The 18,889-nt window shown below is 42.0% G+C and overlaps 2 protein-coding genes across 5 annotated transcripts in view; one reads left to right on the top strand and one right to left on the bottom strand.

Annotated features, from left to right (window-relative positions):
- The window catches only part of FAM104A (family with sequence similarity 104 member A), a 26,459-nt gene extending 23,172 nt beyond the window's left edge, over positions 1-3,287 (top strand). For all 4 annotated transcript variants that reach the window (XM_023502577.2, XM_023502578.2, XM_031965735.1 and 1 more), the window contains one exon: positions 960-3,287. In XM_023502577.2, coding sequence (XP_023358345.1) covers positions 960-1,205 — 246 coding nt within the window. In that variant the 3' untranslated portion in view covers positions 1,206-3,287. The remainder of the gene's footprint in view (positions 1-959) is intronic.
- Positions 1,403-18,889, bottom strand: COG1 (component of oligomeric golgi complex 1). Its single transcript, XM_003768542.4, has 14 exons — positions 18,417-18,889; positions 12,748-12,992; positions 12,378-12,559; positions 12,054-12,224; positions 11,201-11,357; positions 10,770-10,980; positions 9,548-10,327; positions 7,312-7,458; positions 6,209-6,370; positions 4,733-4,860; positions 4,140-4,248; positions 3,566-3,675; positions 3,405-3,483; positions 1,403-2,429 (listed from the first exon to the last, which is right to left on the bottom strand). Exons 1-14 carry the CDS (start codon positions 18,870-18,872, stop codon positions 2,289-2,291), a joined length of 3,078 nt encoding a protein of 1,025 aa, XP_003768590.3. The 5' UTR covers positions 18,873-18,889; the 3' UTR covers positions 1,403-2,288.

Below are 18,889 nucleotides of genomic sequence, written 5' to 3'. Positions count from 1 at the left end.
ATTGTACATACATAGATGACATTTCGAAATTAAATGGTAGGTAAGCCACTGTTTACCAACTCTCATGAAAGAGCAGCAAAACAAAGATTTCCTTAAATATCCTCATTTCTGTCTCTCAAGGAACTCAAAAGGAATACAGATTGAAGATGGTTATAAAGTTTAAATTTCATTATGTATAGGATCATTATTAAAATCTTAAATTTCTTAGGTTTTCTTTCCTTGTTTATGTTGATAGTATTGACATGCTTTAAGGTTTTTGATATTGGATTGTTAAAAATTTGTATCTTAGGAATGGAATAAATGTTCTAACCTAGTTACTTAAGAAATATAATAACCTAATTTTGAAATGAGTTCTGTTGGAACACCTCTTTTCAGAGACCTAATATTGAGAATCAGATCTAATAATAATGTCAGATATTGTTCCATATGATATCAAGCAGGAAGCACTGAATCAGCTGAGTCCAGTTTAAAAACTGGGAAGGGAGGAAGTAAGTAGCAAAATTATTGCCAAACAGAAATGACATTTTTTTTTCCACAGACTACTGAAATTATACTAATGATTGAGCAAAATATATTTCTTGCATTATCATATTAGTGTAGTATAGTTCGTGATCAGGTAAGAACTGCAAAAATGTGGCAAAAGTTGCTTTATTTTACTTTCGCTCAACTTTTTTTTTTTTTTTTTGCTTCTTTCCCTTTTCTCCTTCCTTTTTTTTTATGATGGTTGGAATATTACTTGATACTATAATGTGATCCCAGTGACTGAAATTTCTCCCTGGAGGTCCAGAATTTCTTTTCTTATATATGTTATTGTAATGGGTGGTAAAAGTAGCACATCAAAGGGGTTTGGGGGGAACAAGATGGGTTCTTATAAATGTTCTGAGTATGAAAGGAAGAGTACAAGCAGAAGGTAATATTATTGCCATTAACCTTCTTCTCTCTTTTCTCTTGTTTTCTAGTCTTCAAGCAGTGACAGTGGTGGTAGCAGCAGCAGCAGTAGTACCAGCAGCAGCATCAATAGCCCAGACAGGGGAAGTGTTCAAGAAAGCAGCTTAAACCAGATAATTACCGGATCCAGCCCTAATACCCCTCAGTCCTTACAGGAGCAGTCTGCACTATGCCAAGGCCCTTACTTCCACATCAACCAGATTCTGAAGGAGGCACATTTTTATAGCCTACAGCACCGAGGACGACCTCCTACATGATGAACTAGCAGTTCCTTGCCTTCTGTGAAGGGACAGCACTGTGCAGATTTGATATTTCAACTTAAAAAGTTTGTTAAAAAATTGCACAAAATATGCCTGTTGGCTTTTCAGTCTATATTTGAAATAACAGGTTAGCAGGCATTTGTTTACTTGTGGTTTTGCTGCACTATTGCAATTTCAGAGAGGCTTTGAAGCCATTTTTATGGGATTCTTTTCAGGGTGGTGTCATCCCAATGAAGGTGACGGTAGGAGAAAACCGCATCTGCATGTTAAGAGTCCATATGGCTCCATTTTTGGATTTGGAAACCAATTGGAAATTTACTCTTTTGTGCAAGGAGTCCAATTAAAACTTGGCGTCCTCAAATTTTAAAAGATTTTTTAAAAATTCAGTGAACTAGTAAGGACTAGTTTGCATGAAAAACATTAGTTTTCTTTCCCAAAGTATAAAAGAGCTCGCTTCTGTCTGACTGAAGCTGGCCACCATACTACCTCTCAGTATGCAGATGTCCTATTGAAACTAATTTCCCCTGTTACAGGGGGAGAAAAATTAGACCAAGCTTATTAGATTAGACTTTGTAAAATGGAAACACCCTCCCTACAATGTCTTCTTCTCTTCGCTATGTAAAGTGTTTGCATTCCAGGGAGAATGTCTTTAGATACTTTGTTGAACCCTGATTTCTATATCATTAATCCTCCAAAGGCTAGATTTCCAGCTTCTTAGCAAACACTGCACAGTTTTGAAATACAGTTGTACTGTATTTGTAACCTTTGTTTCAGACACAAATGTACGTACAGCTTGAGTGATCTTGTGATAATTCCACCTATCGTGTCTAGTAAGGCACAAATGACTAATGGTAAAGACTAAGCAACCTGAGCTGGTGTTTAAGGTAACAGGTACTGTAGAACTTTGTGTTAGCTTAGGTTCAATTTACTATTTGAAGTACCTTCTAATAGAGGGCCACATTCCCTCATTGAAACCACAACAATTGGTGGAACTTAGAAACAAATTAGCAGAGGCACTAATAAATACATGGTAATATTTATTTAGAAAAGGAGAGGTATGTCCTGATAAATTGCTTCATTTTATTTAGTCATACTAGAGAGCCAACTAAGTTTGAAAAGAGATGGTGTAGATGTGTCTTCCTCCTCTGTGACAAGCTGTCTGAACAAGGAACCAGGACGCATCATGTCATCATCTGCTCTGGAGAGTGTTGGGAGTACAACCTGCCATTAGATTGAAAGGAAAGTGCCTTAGATTCTACCAGGATTCTCTTACCTGCTTACCCACCTCCAGTCTTCTGAACGCCATCCAGCACATAAAAGCAGATCTTAAAAAACTATTGGGATTGCTAGTGAGAGGACCTTCCCCTCTAGGGTAAGGTTAGAAAAAGACTGCATTTGAAGAAACTCTGACTGTATTAACCTTTACTTGTGTGATGACAGACAGAACTAGTAAGTCAGACTTTTAAGGAAAAGAACAAGTTTAAAATATACTTCCTTCCCCCTGCTGGCTCCTTTAACATGAATAAGATTTGCCACAGACACTTGAAGGAGGAAGTTTTCACCAGAGGTAAACCATCTTTGGAATGGGCATGATTTTGTTCAAATTGAAATCTAATTAGTCTTGGGGGAGGGAGTATTTTCTCTTTCTCTCACCACCCTTTAAAAAACGTGTGAGATCGAAAAGTTTTTAGGAAGAAGGTCTGCAGAGAATGAGGAAAGAATAAGATAGCTGCAGGCTTTACTGGGATGGCTTGAAAAAGCAATAAGTTTCCTACTTCCTCCTAACAAGGTTGTGGAGGATGAAACCATGACTAGGATAAAATGTTTTTTTTTTTTCCCCCGTTTTCCAAACAAGTACAACCATTTTCTGGGGCTGGCTATGTAACTCCAACCCCTTTCCTAGTATACTAAATAAAACTCCATACTGTCTTTTGCAGAATTTTCTATAGTATTAAGCAGCCTAAAATACTATCTCCACTGTGAGGCTGCTTCAATGTCTAAACATGATCGTCTTTTTAAACATCAGCTCAAGATAAGATCTTGTTCTTGTATCACACCACCATTAAATGCAGCATTAGTGCATGTTGTCATTTAGTTCTTTCTTAGTATTTAAGAGGGAGATTCCCCCAAAGGTTCTATAGAAAGTGGGGAAGGGAGAGCCATTGGACATAAGCTTCAGATGCTGTGCTGGCTAACCTGGTCTTTGGGTTCTGTGCTTCGGCCAGCCGACTTAGCCTTTCTTGTGCTAGTCGTGCTAAGTGGAAGAAGTCCAAACCTGAAAGGTAGAATAAGGAGGTTTCAGAGGAGGCACCAGGAAACACCCCAGGTCTTAGATGAAGTTTCTAATGAAAGTATACCTGATCTGACTCGATGCCAGAGGCAGTATATTATGGGGTTCTTGGGAGTTGAAAGTACTGCTCCGAGCAGAAAACTGATTGTCTGTACCAGTTAGCAATCCAAATAGAACCTGGGAAATTTTAAAAACAGGTCAAATTAAGATGGTGACTTAGTAATTTAATTAACTTGTTAATCCTCCAAAGGCTGGATTTCAAGCTTCTTAGCATATACTGCTCCATTTTCAGTTAAATAGTGGCTCTAATCAGCTTTTTTCTACCTTGGGTTGAATAGCATACTCTCACAATTTCTTACCACAGATCCTAGGAATTTATGTTTGCATTTTGTTCTTTTGATTCAGCCACTTGGGGAGGATTTTGTAATGATCATCTGATTAACATTTAAACTTGACCTTGTCTTGAAGCTTACTATCTGCTATAACATGGAGCTCACCTCTCACTAGAATGACGACTTGCTTTGCTTTTCCAACCCTATTCTCTCCAGCTGAGAGGCAGCTGTTAATGTATACTGCCAAATGCTTTGACTTATTTTGTAATCTGAGCCTCCCACACACAACTTGCTTCTGAATTGACTTACCGAGGTTCGTTGGACCAGGCGATTAAGGTTGCTGTTTAGGTGTGGTGTAAAGACATCTAGGTCAAACGGATCAATGAGACCTTCTAAGAAGTCTGTTACTTTTTCGATTCTGGAAAAGAAAAAGATTGGAATGAGAATTGCTTTTTCAGTATTCTGAAAAGAAAGCTATTATAAAAACCTATACATGTCCTAGAAAAATCCAGTACTGGAGATTTTGTTTTTGCTTTTTAAATGGCAGCTCACCTTCCTCCCACCGGTGGATGCAGAGTAGCCATCCACAATTTTAATTCACCTCGAGACACTTAGTGTTCGAGACTATATAATTCACCTCGAGACTATAGTGTTCAATTCAGGCGACATTCTGTGGTGTTAATTTTGGGGGAAAGACAGCCACATTACAGACTTGTGATAGATGATAATTCAGATAAATCTACACACCAACCATACACAAATTACAGGTAGCTGAAATTTAGTCAGCTTCCACGTGACCACTGTTTTCATTAGCAATGTGGGCACTTATTAACTTCCAACATGACTTCTCCCCTTTATCCCATTCCTAAAACGGCCTTTTAGGAATGGGTAAGGTATTTTACCTGGAGTCCTGTTTACTTCGACTACTTTTCACCTCTTCACTTTTGACTGTCAGCACAATATTGAGGTAACGTAGATCATAAAGCAACTGCAGCGCCCTGTTCTGGGTCATTGGGAACATACCTTCTTTCTGCAATTGTTTTCCCCAAACATGAAGAGAAATGAGATATTAGATGGGCATACTGAGCAGTCATTAACTTGGTGGTGTCACCTAGGGTGATATCTGACACACATCTGAACACAGGAAGACACTGCATCCCTGCCCCACCTATAGATATATCTGTATCTTCCTGAGGCCAGGTGTCACTTCTGAAGGGAAATAGCAGCCCACGAGGGTGTTACTGAGAAAATGCCATGACTCCTTCTCCCTGTATCTTGTAGAGGGTGAATACGTAGTCTGCCACCCCCTTCCACTTCATTTTATAAGGGACAATGAACCACCAAAATAAGCAGAAATGAAGGAGTTGTGAAAGATCAAATATCTCATTGCTTTTTTCCCCCTCCACAAACTCTTCCAAGTTTTCAACTACTGTCCACACTACCTTCAAAATTTTTGATTCCTCCCCCTATATATCCAATCATTGACATATTTTGCTGTTTCTACTGCCACATCTTTTCTGTCTTTCCCTGTTCAGAAAGCCAACCCCGCCCTTATCACTTCACCTGAACTACTGCAACAGCCTCCTGTCTCACCCTCAAATCACTTAATGTGTAAATGCCAGCGATTTGCCAGAAGCCTCAGGTCTGAACCCCTACTTGATCATTTTCAGTAGTTCACTTGTCTCTAGGTCAAATATTTCATCTAACTCTTCCATGATTTCCATTTTTGTGTAAGTTTTGTAATATACGTAATTGGTGCAGTAGCACATATGTAATTTACAAAGAAGTTAAAAAGTTTAGAGACTAGTCCAGAATTAGTCTCAGGCAAGTTAGAATTCCAAATTCTAGATTTAAAAAAAAAAAATTAGAACTTGGTCTGAGTTAAACCAAGATTTACTCCAAGATCAAGATCAAGAGCTACTCAGACTGGCAATGGACTGAAAGCTTTTCATCTATATTGGCAGATCAAATGACTCCTACATGACAATTTAAGAACTAAGATGTGGAAAAGAAGAACTTCTCTGCTATAAAAAACAAGCATAGCTAATAAAGGTAAAGGAAGCTGGATGCTCCTAAATAATTCTAAGAATTACTTAGTGGCAAAGATGGAACCAAGGGCTGAATTTGATCATTATCAAGTATGGCTAAGGAAGGAATACATGGAGATTGGTTTAAATTTTTTAAAATGCTAAATTAACTAGAAAACTCATGGTTGGGCAAAGGTATTTGGATGTTCTATAATAATTGATGCCTGACCCGAATGTACCCAAGGGTATTGCCAAGCATGTCTGAAAGTTAGGGCTTCTATGTCTTAACTCCCCATCAGATCTCCTGAAGCACAATACGTGTTAAAGACAGAAATGAGCTCCACAACATACCTTTGTTGGCTTCTCTTCAGAAAGCTTTTCATAGCCTGCTAATACTTGAACCAGGCACCCCTTTAGCATCTCCTGCAGTGTTGCCTTTGGCAGGGCATGGCCTCCAACCTGATTTATTTCTTGACACAGGCTGAAGAGGAAGGATTGGACATACCAGGATGGCTACAAGAATCAAATACTGCCATTTAGAAAGGAATTGGCAAGCTATCAAAATGGGTCATTGGCAAAGTAGGATGGATTTAGCAAATAGAAGGCTTCTTTTAATGTAATTGGGACTTGATCTTTCAAATCAACTATCTGCCCCACATACCACTCCAGGACTCTGCTTCACAGCACAGCCAGAACAATAAAATGAAATTTGTCACACAGGTACTTTACAAAAGGCCTTTGTGAAGGGGGGGGGGGGGTCATTGTTGTCAAGTCTCCTCAAAACAATTTTCAGACAAGGTAGAATCTTGCTTGTTTGGGAAGCCATGCTTTCCAGGAGTATGGGAAAATTGGCAACTGGCAAACAATTACTTGGAACTTATTCCCTACAAGATGTTATTTTGGCTCCTTCTAAAGGAAACAATGCCCAGTTTCTCTTTCACTACCTAACCATGTGCTCTGGCACATTGTGCCTCACTGGTTAATTATAATAAATCACTTTCTCTTTGTCATAGATGATTTTGCAATATGATTGTTTACATTTTAGCAGTAAGATGCGCTTTCACACATACGTATCCCTACAACTTTAAAAGGTAGTAGTTTAAGAAATTCAATTTTGATGTAGTTTAAGAAATTTAATTTTGATGAAAACTTAAGTATAGTTCAGAAAGGTGGTCATGTGTCCAAGAATGCACCAGGATCTGAACCCCAGATTTGTTGTTTCTTCTCCTATGCCTCATTCTTAACTGTGGCTCATTTAAAAGTGACTTGACCTTAGGGGCAGCTAGGGGGTGCAGTGGATAGAGCACCAGCCCTGAAGTCAGGAGAACCCGAGTTCAAATATGCCTTAAAGACACTTAACACTTCCTAACTCTGGAACCCTGGGCAAGTCACTTAACCCCATTTACCCGAGGCAGGGGGAGGGAGGGGGGGAAGGGGAGGAGTGACAACCTCACCTGTACTGGCAGTCGAATCTTGGATGTTACACTGCTCCCGGTTTCTGTCTCCTCCTGGATTTCTAGTTCATCCCAGTTTGTGGCCATAGCTAGGATGGAGCCAGCATTATGAAGAAGTAATGACCGAGTGAAATCATGAACCAGGACCTGGCAAACAGAGACTTAATGGAACATCTAACATATCCAGGGTGGGTATGAGTGAATAAGAAAAGGCATCTAGTCACAGGTTGAGTCTGAGTAAATAACCACTTTGCTTTGTTCTTTAGTTCTCAGAAGTAGCATGGTATGTTCTTGTTATTACATAGAGTTAAAAACAATACAGATATTTTGGAAAAGAACATGTTCTAAAAAGAAAAATGGGAAATGAAACCCCCTAATCCCCAGAAGGGACCCCACATTTTCCACTGATTAAAGGAACAATTTGAGTTTGGGGTAGGATCTTGTTTTGAAGAAGGGTAAGAGCCAATGGAGGAGAATTATGAGGTTGTCCTTTGTCAGGGTGGTTGATTGGAGCCAAGTCCTCAAAATGGGAATGGATGGGATCAAAAGCAGAAGTGGAAAGATTAGCCTTAAAAGAGGCCACCTTGCTCTGAGACAAAAAGATGTAAAGTTGAAAAACTGAAGTAGCTCCTGTTGAATGACTTCATTATTCTTGGCATAAAGGTTCTTAAGGTCATGGTGCTAAATAGAAATGATATATTAGGGGAAAAACAAAACAGGTCTTGCATTTAAATAGGCTGGTAAGAAAAAACAAGTAAGAGTAAACTTTGTCTAATTCCCTCAAAGTGCTCAAGATTCTCTTGACTAGGGACTAGGAAGGCCTCTTTATACCAAGAATAAAATCAACCATCCTGATGAAGGCCATCCTCAATATTTTCCACTGGCTCTTCCCTTTCTCTACACAGTCTCTCCTATCCTTCAAAACAAGATCCTACCCCAATCCCAAACCACTACTTTCTCTTTTCCACTGTTCTCTTTTCCACTGTATCTCCTCTCCATCAACTCATGCATGCCTCAACTAGCAGTTATACTTCTACCATTGATAATTCTTCCCTCTACCATTGATAATTCTTCCCTCTTTGATACTCTGTCCCCTCTTAACTTCTGCCACAAGACTCTCCCGATTAACCTACTTACTCAATGCTAGTTATGTCAGATGCGAGTAACTTAGTCCTCCCTCCCAACATGCTGCCATTTCCCAAGGCTTCTATCCTTAGCTTGCTCTTTTTCATCTGTAATTTCCCTTAGCCTTCCATACAGACAAGCCCAAATCTTTTATCAACAGTCCTGCTCTTTAGGCAGTGGGAAGCCCATGGAGGTTCACCTCCTTACCCTTACTGGGAAGACTAGTCTAGTAAAATAGTGTATAGGATGGATTGAATGGAAAGAGATGGAGACAAGGAGACCAATTGGCCTACTACTATAGACCTAGAGGAGGTATAATCTGAAAAAAGTAATTGCAAGGGAAATTCAAAGCAGTATAGGGAATGTGACAAGGACAAGATAACCGAGATGTTGGTGCCAGAACAGAACAGACCTGGGAGTTGACCCTGAACATCTCTTGGCAGCTCCCAAATATCCCATCCTGAGCTAGGTTTTAAATTAGCAAGGCTTAGAACCTTAGGGTCACCTCTGATGTCTCCTCTTCATGTCTACCCACACATACTAAGTCTTGTGAAGTCATACTTGAAATCTCACAGTGGTCCCCAATGTTTTATCTCCACTGCCACTTCTCTGTGGCTCCCAGCATGTCCATTCTGAACTACATGTGCTCTTTCCTCACTACTACTGCTAGATTAATCAATTTAATGCACATATCTGAAAACATTCTCAGGTAAAAAGCCTACAGTAGCTCCCCAATATCTAACCTTATATTCAAAGACTGCCCCTGCCAAACCTGGTTCCAATGAAAGAACTCCAGCGAAATTGCACCAGTTTAACAATCCTTTTAAGACTTTAGTCTGAGGTTTCCCATTATACTTATTCCTTATACCTGAAATTCTTTTTTGTGTACTTTCATCTGCTGAAATCCTAAGGCCTACTTCAATTGCCACCTCTTCCATATAATCTTCCCTAATAATCCCAGCTGGAAGTAACTTTTGTTAACACTTAATCACATTCTTCCTTGTATCACTATTATTTGTGTGTGTGTGTGTGTGTGTCTGTGTCTTATTTCCTTTAACATAATGTGAGAGTAAGTTCTTTCCTTCCTCCCTTCCTCTCCCCATCTACATACGTTTGTGATGGCTGTGCTCCAGAGGCGATATCCTAGCAGACTTTGCTCTAGGAGCTGCTCTTTCACTTCTTGCCATTTTGCTAGAATAGGATTCACTTCTTGAGCTTTTCCTTTCATCTGTTTCTTCATAGACCGAGGCTCCCTTGTGGGTTTCTCTGAACTGCCTGATTTGCCCAAAATACATCGTTTAAGATGGGGACATAGTTCTCCAAGGGACTGGCAGAGTCTGGCCATGAACAAGACTGAGGAGAGCTTGGAACGACTGATGGTCTGGACTGGCCCTCGCAGTACAGCTTCAGCCCCTTGCAGTTCAGTACGCACACATGCCACGATCTGCTCAATGCAGGCTGCACAGTGGTTTCGGAGCATTCCCTCCACAGTGCCAGCATCTGAGTATCTATCAAAAGCAGAATTCTTGGTCTGTATACCCGAGGCCTCCTTGGGTGCATCTGAAGGAAGGTACGACAGGAGGTCATCCAGTTTGACCTTCAGTTTGGAATCCAGGGCAAGACAAAAGCTCTGTACGTAGGGACTGAGAGCCTGAGCTTTCATGGAGAGGCCGCTGCTGGCACATTGGCTCCGGTTCGCCACATTGACCCACGCAGCATCTGAAGGCAAATCAGAAGGACTCTCTGACCAGAGAAAGAGAGACATGTTGTGCTCAAACTGAACCTGCTTATTGGGGGAAGTGCTGGAACTAGCTTCAAGCTCCTGCAGAGCTGAGGTCAGAAGCTGTTTAGAGCTGCTGGAGATAGAGTCAAAGCCTTCTCTTGTCAGCGTCTAAGAGAGAACGAGAAAGAATCCCTATCAGATTTCTGGGAGAAAGCCTCAGAAATCACCATTCCCAGTTCTCTGGGTATCTTTCCTTCACCTCTATCCCAGTTTCTAGTCAAACTAGCTTATTCCTGTTCCCTCAGCACAACATGCTATTCCTTCCCCACTTCCCTCTCTCAGAAGTCTTGGTTTTTGCATAAAGCCTTTACTGAATTTTCTAGTTATTAGCATTCTCTTCCACCTCAAACACTTTTCTTTATGACATAGACTTTAAAACTCAGGAGAATGAAAGTACTTTGACAGCAGAGACAATTTTCCATTCTATGTATCTGCCAGGGCCTTACCACAGTGTCTTGCACATAAAAGACATTTAATTCAATCTCACAAATATTTTCTATATTAATGCTAGCATCAGTCCAAGTTTTTAAAACTCCCCTACCCCCTTCACCTGTAATCGGTCCAGAAACAGCTGCTGCAACAGGTCCTCCCAGAAGGAGAGGCGCTTGTCCAGAAGGCGCCGGCACACCATCTCCCAGCTGCGGCTCATGGACTCACTGGTGAGCAGCTCCCACACAGCATCCCGAATGCCGGCCAGGCCTTTCAGGCTCTTCACATAAACCAGCAAATTGGTGATCCCACTTTTGATGTCTTCATGACACCTGCAACATAGCCATTTTCTTTTGAGTCCCCTCAATGAGTAGTCTCTTTCTCACATAACCCTTCATAGATGTGCTGCTCTCCCCCCCTCCCCAGACTAAGGACAGAGACATGCTTTAGGGCAGGTCACATGCCTATGTTCTTATGCTGCAAGTTCAACATCACCCACTCTGCATCACAGAGCCACAGGCCGCCAGCCTAAACTTCTCCCTCGCAGCTTACATGCTGATCCACTTCTGTAGGGTGTCTTTCAGGTACTCCTCATTGATGGGGTGTGCAAGAGTCCGAAGAGTTGGCTGGAACTCCACAATGGAGGCTGGGAGATGTTTGAACCAGCTACACAACTTCATCTCTTGCAAGACACTGACGATGCCTTTCCCTAAACAGATGAAACCTATTAGTCAACAATAGTTTAAGCCTAATAAATAGATGTCCAATCTTCCCCTTCCTCTAGGCAGATATGAAAAGAATTAGTGAGGATGAATGAAATCATCAATTCTTGAGGTGGGAAACAAAGGTACAAGAATGAGTTACAGGTCTCCCCAACAACTACACCCACACACTATCCCCTTTATCTCCCTTTCTGTCCCTCCCCCTTTCTGATACACACATGCTCATGCATACACACATTCCAGCTAATCCACAACTCTACTAACTTTGACAAAATGATTCCCAGTAAAGCAGAGAACATGAAAAAAATAAAAATTTAGGAAAAGAATACTGGGGTGAATAATGCTTTGGAATGATAGATACAAATTCAAATGTAAAAAAAAATCTAAATTTAACCTGATATTTTAAAAAACAAACTCTTGTGTCCTTCAAATACTCTCTGGAGATAGTAATTGAAACTCCTCTTGCATTTAAATTGTGCTAGTGGTGCTAGTGGTAAGGAGATGAACCAAAATGACATCGTAAGGTCTCTTTTGGCTTTATGATTTCTAATGCCCTTGAAAGAGAAGCCTTAAAAGTATATTGGAAAACAGATGTAATAAGGAAGCTGTTTGAAAGAGAAGTAAATTAGATTTGAAATGGAGTGATATCATTATGCCATTAAGGAAGCTGATCAGGAGCTTACCTGCAAGCCTCTGGCTTGTGACAGAGTCCAGAGTAGAGAAGAGAACTCCACAGGGCAGGGAGGGATCGGGCAGCACACCTTCGGGCAAGGTGTAGAAGAGGGCATGGGCTTGGTACAGAGTGGTGACCAGCAGCTCCACGAGTGAACAAATCTGCGCTTTAATGCCAGCACCTACAAGAAAGCATCTTCTTATACTAAAATTGACAGAAATTTCATTTTAAGTACACATCTGTGAAAGTCTGTGGTCCCAAATAATCTCAGAGAAATGATTCTCTCTCTCAGCTTCTGAGAATCAAATCTCAAAGGGAAATAAGCTGTGCCTACCATGGTGGGGCTGATTGAGAAGCTGCTGAATGGCTGCCTTTCTGGCTAACAGGAAATCCGTGAGGGCCTGGCGGGGAGAACTGTCTTCCAGCAACATGACTGACGACAAGGCCTCGGCAACAGCCTGGTCAGACACAGTCTGGCATCTGAGTATCATCTTGGTTTCATGCAGAATGGTTGACCTAGGAAAAAATAAAATGGAAAGGACAAGGAGAACCACAAAGGGAAATGGGATTTTAAACTAGTCCAAGAGCAAAACCCCAACACAACTAAGAGCCATGGATGACAGAACAAGAGAAAAGCAAGAACCCACAAATTGGGAGGCCCCAGAATTAACCCATGAAGTGATTCTTCTGCACTAACGACTCACCGAAAGTGGCTGGCTGCCGCCACCTGACGCACCAGTATTGGGAACCGGGCGAGAACGGGGCTGTAGGAGCCGCTGGTGGAGTCCAGTCGGAGCAGGCCATGAAGGTGGCAGCACAGGAGGTAGAGCTGGGTGGCATGCAGGTACTGAGAGGCTTCCATGGAGCTCCAGATTTTCTCAGGAATCTCCAAGAGCAGCTTGATCTGGGCAGCCATGCTGTAGAACTTCTCCTGGGAAGGCTGCTGGGGCTGCAGGAGACATGGAGAACATGGGGGAGCCTAACTTTTGTGACTCAGTGGGAAGCCTGGGGACTAACTTTAGGCCCCAAACCCAGATTATGGAGGCTGCATTCTAATCTACTCTGAGGGGCATGGAAGCTGGGCTCTGTGGAACTTCAGGATTCAGCACTTCCCCTCACTCAGTTCCATAGACAGCAGATAATAGAAGAGTCAAGTTCCTCTCTTATCTATCTTTATGTCAAATTTTCCTTTACTTCTCTTCAGGATTCCAAGTAGTTCAACAGATACTGATCAAGTTGTGCTAAGTGCTGGGAATAAGAAGACAAAAACAAGTCAGCCCTTGCCCTCGGGAAGCTTACGTCTACTGATGGAAAACCAAAATGTACATTTCTAAGCACATGGCAAGGTACAAAATGACTAGGCCTTAGGGAAGGGGGCTCCTGAGCTGTGCTTTGAAGGAATCAGGGGATCCTACCAGTTAGAAGGTTAAAGAATAATCCAGCTATGGAGGTTGGCAAAGATGGGAGAAGGGATATATAGCTAGCAGGCCAATTTAACTGAAGAAGAGACAATCAAAGAAATAAGAATGGAGAGGTAGATAGCATCCAGGTTACATAAGGTTTTAAATGTCAGATAGGCTTTTATCCTAGAGGCAACCAAGGGCCACTGAAAAGGTCTGAGTAGGAAATCAAATATGTACATTAGGAATATCAACTTGGTTGCTGTATCAACATTTCTCCTCCCTTGGGTTCCTCAGAAAATCTTCTGGTTCTTTTTCTACCTCTTTAGATATTGTTTTTCACAAGAGTTTCTTTTCCTCCTCCTTTACCTTAAATGTGGCCCAAATGTTGGACCCTGATTCTCTTTCTTTGCCCTCAGGTCTCATCCAAATTCAGTTTCAACTATCACCCCTTAGACTGCTAGGCACCTATCTTCACTGTCATGTTCTAGCAAATCTTTCCATTTGGTTATCCTTATGTCTTCCTCTGATATATCTAAAATTGAACTCATTTCTCAAATCAAAATCAAAAAATTAGTTCCTTATGTCCCATGTTGTGTTTTTTCTCATGTCAACATATTCAGCAAAATGTTATCTGTTACATAAGATGTATCTTTGGGGGAGTGGAGATGGAGGGATGCTGGGAGAAATCTTGGTGATTAAAAAAATTTAAAAAATAATTAGCAGTATGCCATAAATGAATAACATCTTGGATGGAGAAATCCTACATTATAGACTATTATCTTGTTGATGGGTAAGCTGACCAGGATACTTCCCCTCCAGAATGTCAAGTATAATGCCTTGACATACTGTCGCTGGCTCCACCATTTGTTTTCCATTCCCCTTCTTTGGATCTGGTGGTCTGATGAACTTTGGACTTTGGCTTAAGCCTACGATTTCTCAGGAAAGTTCTTTTCTCTGTCCAAATGACTGCCTTTAATCAATATCAGTGTCCTGTCTCAACTAAAAGCTGGGGATTGTATAGGCTATAATAGCATACACTCTCTACAGAACCCACGTTTAACAATTAAGGTCCTTCATTTCAAAATAAAGAGAATACTTTCAACTTTACAAGGCTTTGTAAGAGCTAAACTTTTAAAATCAGATTCACCTGAAAGACAGAAATAAAAACTTTGGTGTTCCAGACTCTGGTTCTACATGCTCAAGAGCACCAGGGACATCACAAGGGAGATATCTTGACTTGCATATGAAATGAATTTAAGTGAGGCAGAATAATGAAAAACCAGCAGCCTCACTCTCCCCTCCAGTCATTGGAATCCAGTAGCTAGACATAGGTGAGGATGACTAATAGCCCCAGATGCAGTGGGTGACCTTGGCCTTTGTGGATTAAGGTCTTTCCCAGATCTCAGTTTGTCTGATGCAATACCCCTTCAGTAATTAACGGCTAGGTAAGAACTGAGACAAAAGATGGCCCACCTATTTTGCCTTCACAAAAGAATCAATCTGGGAAGTTTTTGGCCAGAACCGAAAATAGTCTATTTAAGACTACTCAAAGCCATCACAACCCAATGGGTAAATGAAGCTTGGACTGGGATTTATTATTGGCCAAGCAGTGAGAGCCAGAGTGATTTGTGTTTAAAGGCACAATCAAATAACCTCCTTTTGAATCCCAATGGGCTTCATCCACAGCTATATTTCACAAAAGTCAAGTCAATTCAAACATTCCTAAGGTACTTAGTCACAGTGTGTTAGGAACAGGCAATACTAAGACCTAATGAAGTCCTTGCTCTCAAAGAATTTGCATCCCATAGAGAAATACATCAATATACAAGTAAAGACAAAGTAATTTTAAGAAGAACAGAGTGCTAATCAGCTCCAATCCCTGGCTCCCTCATCTCTTACCCTTAGATTTTACATACAAATCCCAACCCTAAACTGCTCCCACCTGCCAATTCCACTTCCCTCATCTGCAGCAGAATGAAACTAGAGAAAACTGAGGAAGTCAAGTAACTTAGGTCCAGTACAAATTTGTCATCTAATCACAAAAGACAATCTTTATTACTCTCCAAATGATGATCTATCTCATTCTCCACAAGTGCTACTCCAAACCTCTCTCCTCAAGCTTCCTATAATACCCCTCTCAGCTAAGGTTCTCTCCTTTACACTCTTATCAAGAGAAATCAAGGTCATTCTCAGGGAGCTACCTTTCCCATCATCCCCCTCTATTACTTCTCTTATTCTTCACTGGTTGTCTTCACCAAGGATAACTCTTTTATATACCCTTGATGCCCTTCCCATCTTTTCCAGCAGACTGTCCCCACTTTCCATTCCTTCCTTCTCACACCCTTTAAAATAAAAGCTTCATTATATTCCACTATTTCTGCTATTATCATATATCTTTATTCACTTGAAAAAACTAAAAAGTTTATGTTGGTTACCTGCACTTCCTCTCACCTATTTTCAGCCATTTGCAATTTGGCTTCTGACCTCAATATTCTGCTGAAATTGCTCTCTTACCAATCGTCCCTTCATTGCCCAATCTAGATTGGCCCTTTCTTCAGGCCTCATGGCCCTTGATTCCCTTTCAGCATTTGACATAGCTAGCCACCTTTTCCTTCATGTGTACTCTGTCCTCCTTGAGTCTTTGTAACATTATTCTCTTCAGATTATCTTTCCCACTGCCTGACTGCTCCATCCCAGTCTCTTACTGAGGGTTCAAAATCCAAGTCATGCCTATGAACTGTCTTTATTTTAAAACTCTTCTCTCTTTTTTTCTCTCTATTCTCTCACTTGATGACTTCATCAATTTCCATAGGTTCAATTAAAGATAATAACAGTGATAATTATATACAGACCCATTCTCCTAAACTAGAGCGTAACATCAATAATGAACATTTCAAACAGACTGTTTGGAAATATCACAAATTAAAGGTGAATTCCATTCATTTTCCTTTCAAATTTACCCCTGTTCTGAACTTACAAATTACATCATCATTTTGCACCTAGGTGCTCAATCTTGACATCTGCCTGGATTCTTTACTCTCTTATCCCACATCCAACTACTTGCCAAATCTTGTCACTTCTACCTCCATCTCTCCTTTCCATCCCCTTCTTTCCACTACCTAATTTAACCTTCTGTCTAAGCGACTGCAGTGATCTAACTGTCCTTCCTGCTTCCAGCCCTCATATTAATTCTCCACACTCCTGGTAAATTGAAATTCCTAAAACACAGATCTACCCATGTCATTCTCTTACTCAAAAAGTAGCTTCCAATTGCTTCTAGGGTTAGCATGTAAACTCCTCTGTTTGGCATTAAGAGTACTCCACAACGACCCCCACCCTCCCTCCTGTCTTATTTCATATGACTTTTTTTTTTTGCAAACTTTTTCATTTTACACTTCATACACTTTTCAATTTACAACATGAGAAAAGAAAAATATTGCCATATGCACAGCAGACCATAAGAGTGAATTTAAAATAAATTTCCATTTCAAGAAAACCTATATAATAAACACATGTAGTTTTCAAAACTGTTTTGCTTTTCTTTGCTTTCTTGGTTTTCTCTTATTCTCTGTTGTGTACTTCTTACTTTATTTTGCTTCCTTCCTCCTATCCTAAGGACAAATGATGATGTAATTTGTAAGGCAGTGGGAAAAAAAGGTGGCTAGCTATGTCAGATGCTGAAAGGGAATTAAGGGCCATGAGGCCTGAGGAAAGGGCCATTTAGATTGGGCAATGAAGGGACAACTGGTAAGAGAGCAATTTCAGCAGAATATTGAAGTCAGAAGCCAAATTGCAAATGGCTGAAAATAGGTGAGAGGAAATGCAGGTAACCAACATAAATCAGGCTACAATTAAGTATGTGTTTGTGTGTGCCTATACAAAGATATTTATAAACATACCCTAACTCATACAGAGAGACAGAAGAATATCCTATGCTTATTTCTTCCTCTCATCTCTTTCTCTGGAGGTGGACAGCATCTTCCTTCATAAATCCAAGCCTTTCCATATTTTTCCTAAATCAAGCAGCTCATCATTTCCTACACCTCAGCAATGATCCTTCCTGGATTCAAAGCATTTTCATTCATAGGATCTTTGAGCTTCATTTGGGTATATTTATAACAGTCAAAATAACTAGGTTGTTGGAAGTTGTTCCTTAAAACCATACTGTAATTCAGCCAAATGCTGCCCCATGCCCTCTGCTTTCTGGAAGGCACTTACTTCCTCCTCGCTCTACCTCTGGGAATCCCAAGCTTCCCCATACCAGCTCCCACAGGTCTTCCCGGATCTCCCGGCTCATATGCCTCAGTCCTTTGTGTTTACTTATCCGTAATTCTTCAGTCAGGTGGGTGCAACGTGCATACTAGAGTATGGAAGAGCGGAGTTCAAATGCAAGCTCAGACACTCCTCAGTCGGATGGCCCTTAGAAGCCACACTGTCCGCACCCATAAACTGAGAATAGCAGCAGCACCTCCCTACCAGGGGTGTGGGGGATAATATTTATAAAATGCTTTGTAAACATCACAGCACTCTAAAATTGCTGGCTATCGGTAGTCCCTCGGCAGAAGTAAACTTTTTGAAGGCAGGGCAGTTCTTCTCTAAACCTAACTTTGGCATTTTTGGTCCGGGCCTGGAACTTCAGTCACGCTGAGAGTCATCTCCAAGGAAACTCCTTCCTTTCACCCTGGCGGACCCGCACCTGTGCTGTAATTTATAACTGGGACTTTGCTAGGAGCCGGGATTAAGGCGCGACCTCCTGCACCATCCCGCAGCCTGCCCCTTCCTAGGCCGGGCACAGAGCAGGTGTGGGGGGAACGAAATTCCCGGAGATAAGTGCTTCCCACCCAGAGCCCGGCGAGGTGCCTCCCAAGCAGACAGGGGTGGGTCAGCTGCAGGAAGGGAGGGGGGAGGGAGAGCGACACTGGGGGGCGGGGCTCGCAAAGAAGGCGGGGCTTTGGGGAAGGGGACGAGACCTGAGGGGCTCGCGAGGGGCGCGACGTGGCCGTAGCCGAAGCGTGGCTCTGCTGGCGGAGGCGCGCGCAGCACTGGTCCGTAGCCCTGACAGCGTCCAGCAGTCCCTCGGCGCAGCACCGCATCTGTCCGATGGTATCAGCCGCCTCGATCAAGTCGCGGTAACGCTCGCCGACCATCTGCCGCAGCTCCTCTTTCTTATGCTCGATCTCCGCTCGTACTTGTCGCTCCAGCCCGCGGATCTCCTCCGCTCCGTGCGCCTCGAACAGCGCGGCGGCATCCCGCAGCTCCGGCCGCTTGAGAGCCAGCGGACCGGCCGTCGCCGCCGCCATCGTGGCGCTACCTCTGCCGCAGGACGGGGCGGGGCGCGAGGGTAGGAGGTAACTTCCGCCAGGCTCTTGGGCCGCCTCGCCATTTTTGTTTGGGGCAGAGCGCTTCCGCTTTCCATGGGGAGCCATGTTTTTAGGGAATGACA

Source organism: Sarcophilus harrisii, chromosome 4, assembly GCF_902635505.1.
Source record: "Sarcophilus harrisii chromosome 4, mSarHar1.11, whole genome shotgun sequence".
NCBI lineage: Eukaryota > Metazoa > Chordata > Mammalia > Dasyuromorphia > Dasyuridae > Sarcophilus > Sarcophilus harrisii.
The sequence above is the reverse complement of the archived record's forward strand: the minus strand, read 5'-3'. Positions and strand labels throughout refer to the sequence as shown.

Coding starts and splice junctions, on each gene's coding strand:
- COG1 (XM_003768542.4), bottom strand. CDS start 18,872: ATGGCTCCCCATGGAAAGCGGAAGCGCTCTGCCCCAAACAAAAATGGC. Junction 12,560..12,747: donor GCGGCAGCCAGCCACTTTCG/GTGAGTCGTTAG, acceptor ATTTTTTCCTAG/GTCAACCATTCTGCATGAAA. Junction 11,358..12,053: donor CACAAGCCAGAGGCTTGCAG/GTAAGCTCCTGA, acceptor TCATCTGTTTAG/GGAAAGGCATCGTCAGTGTC.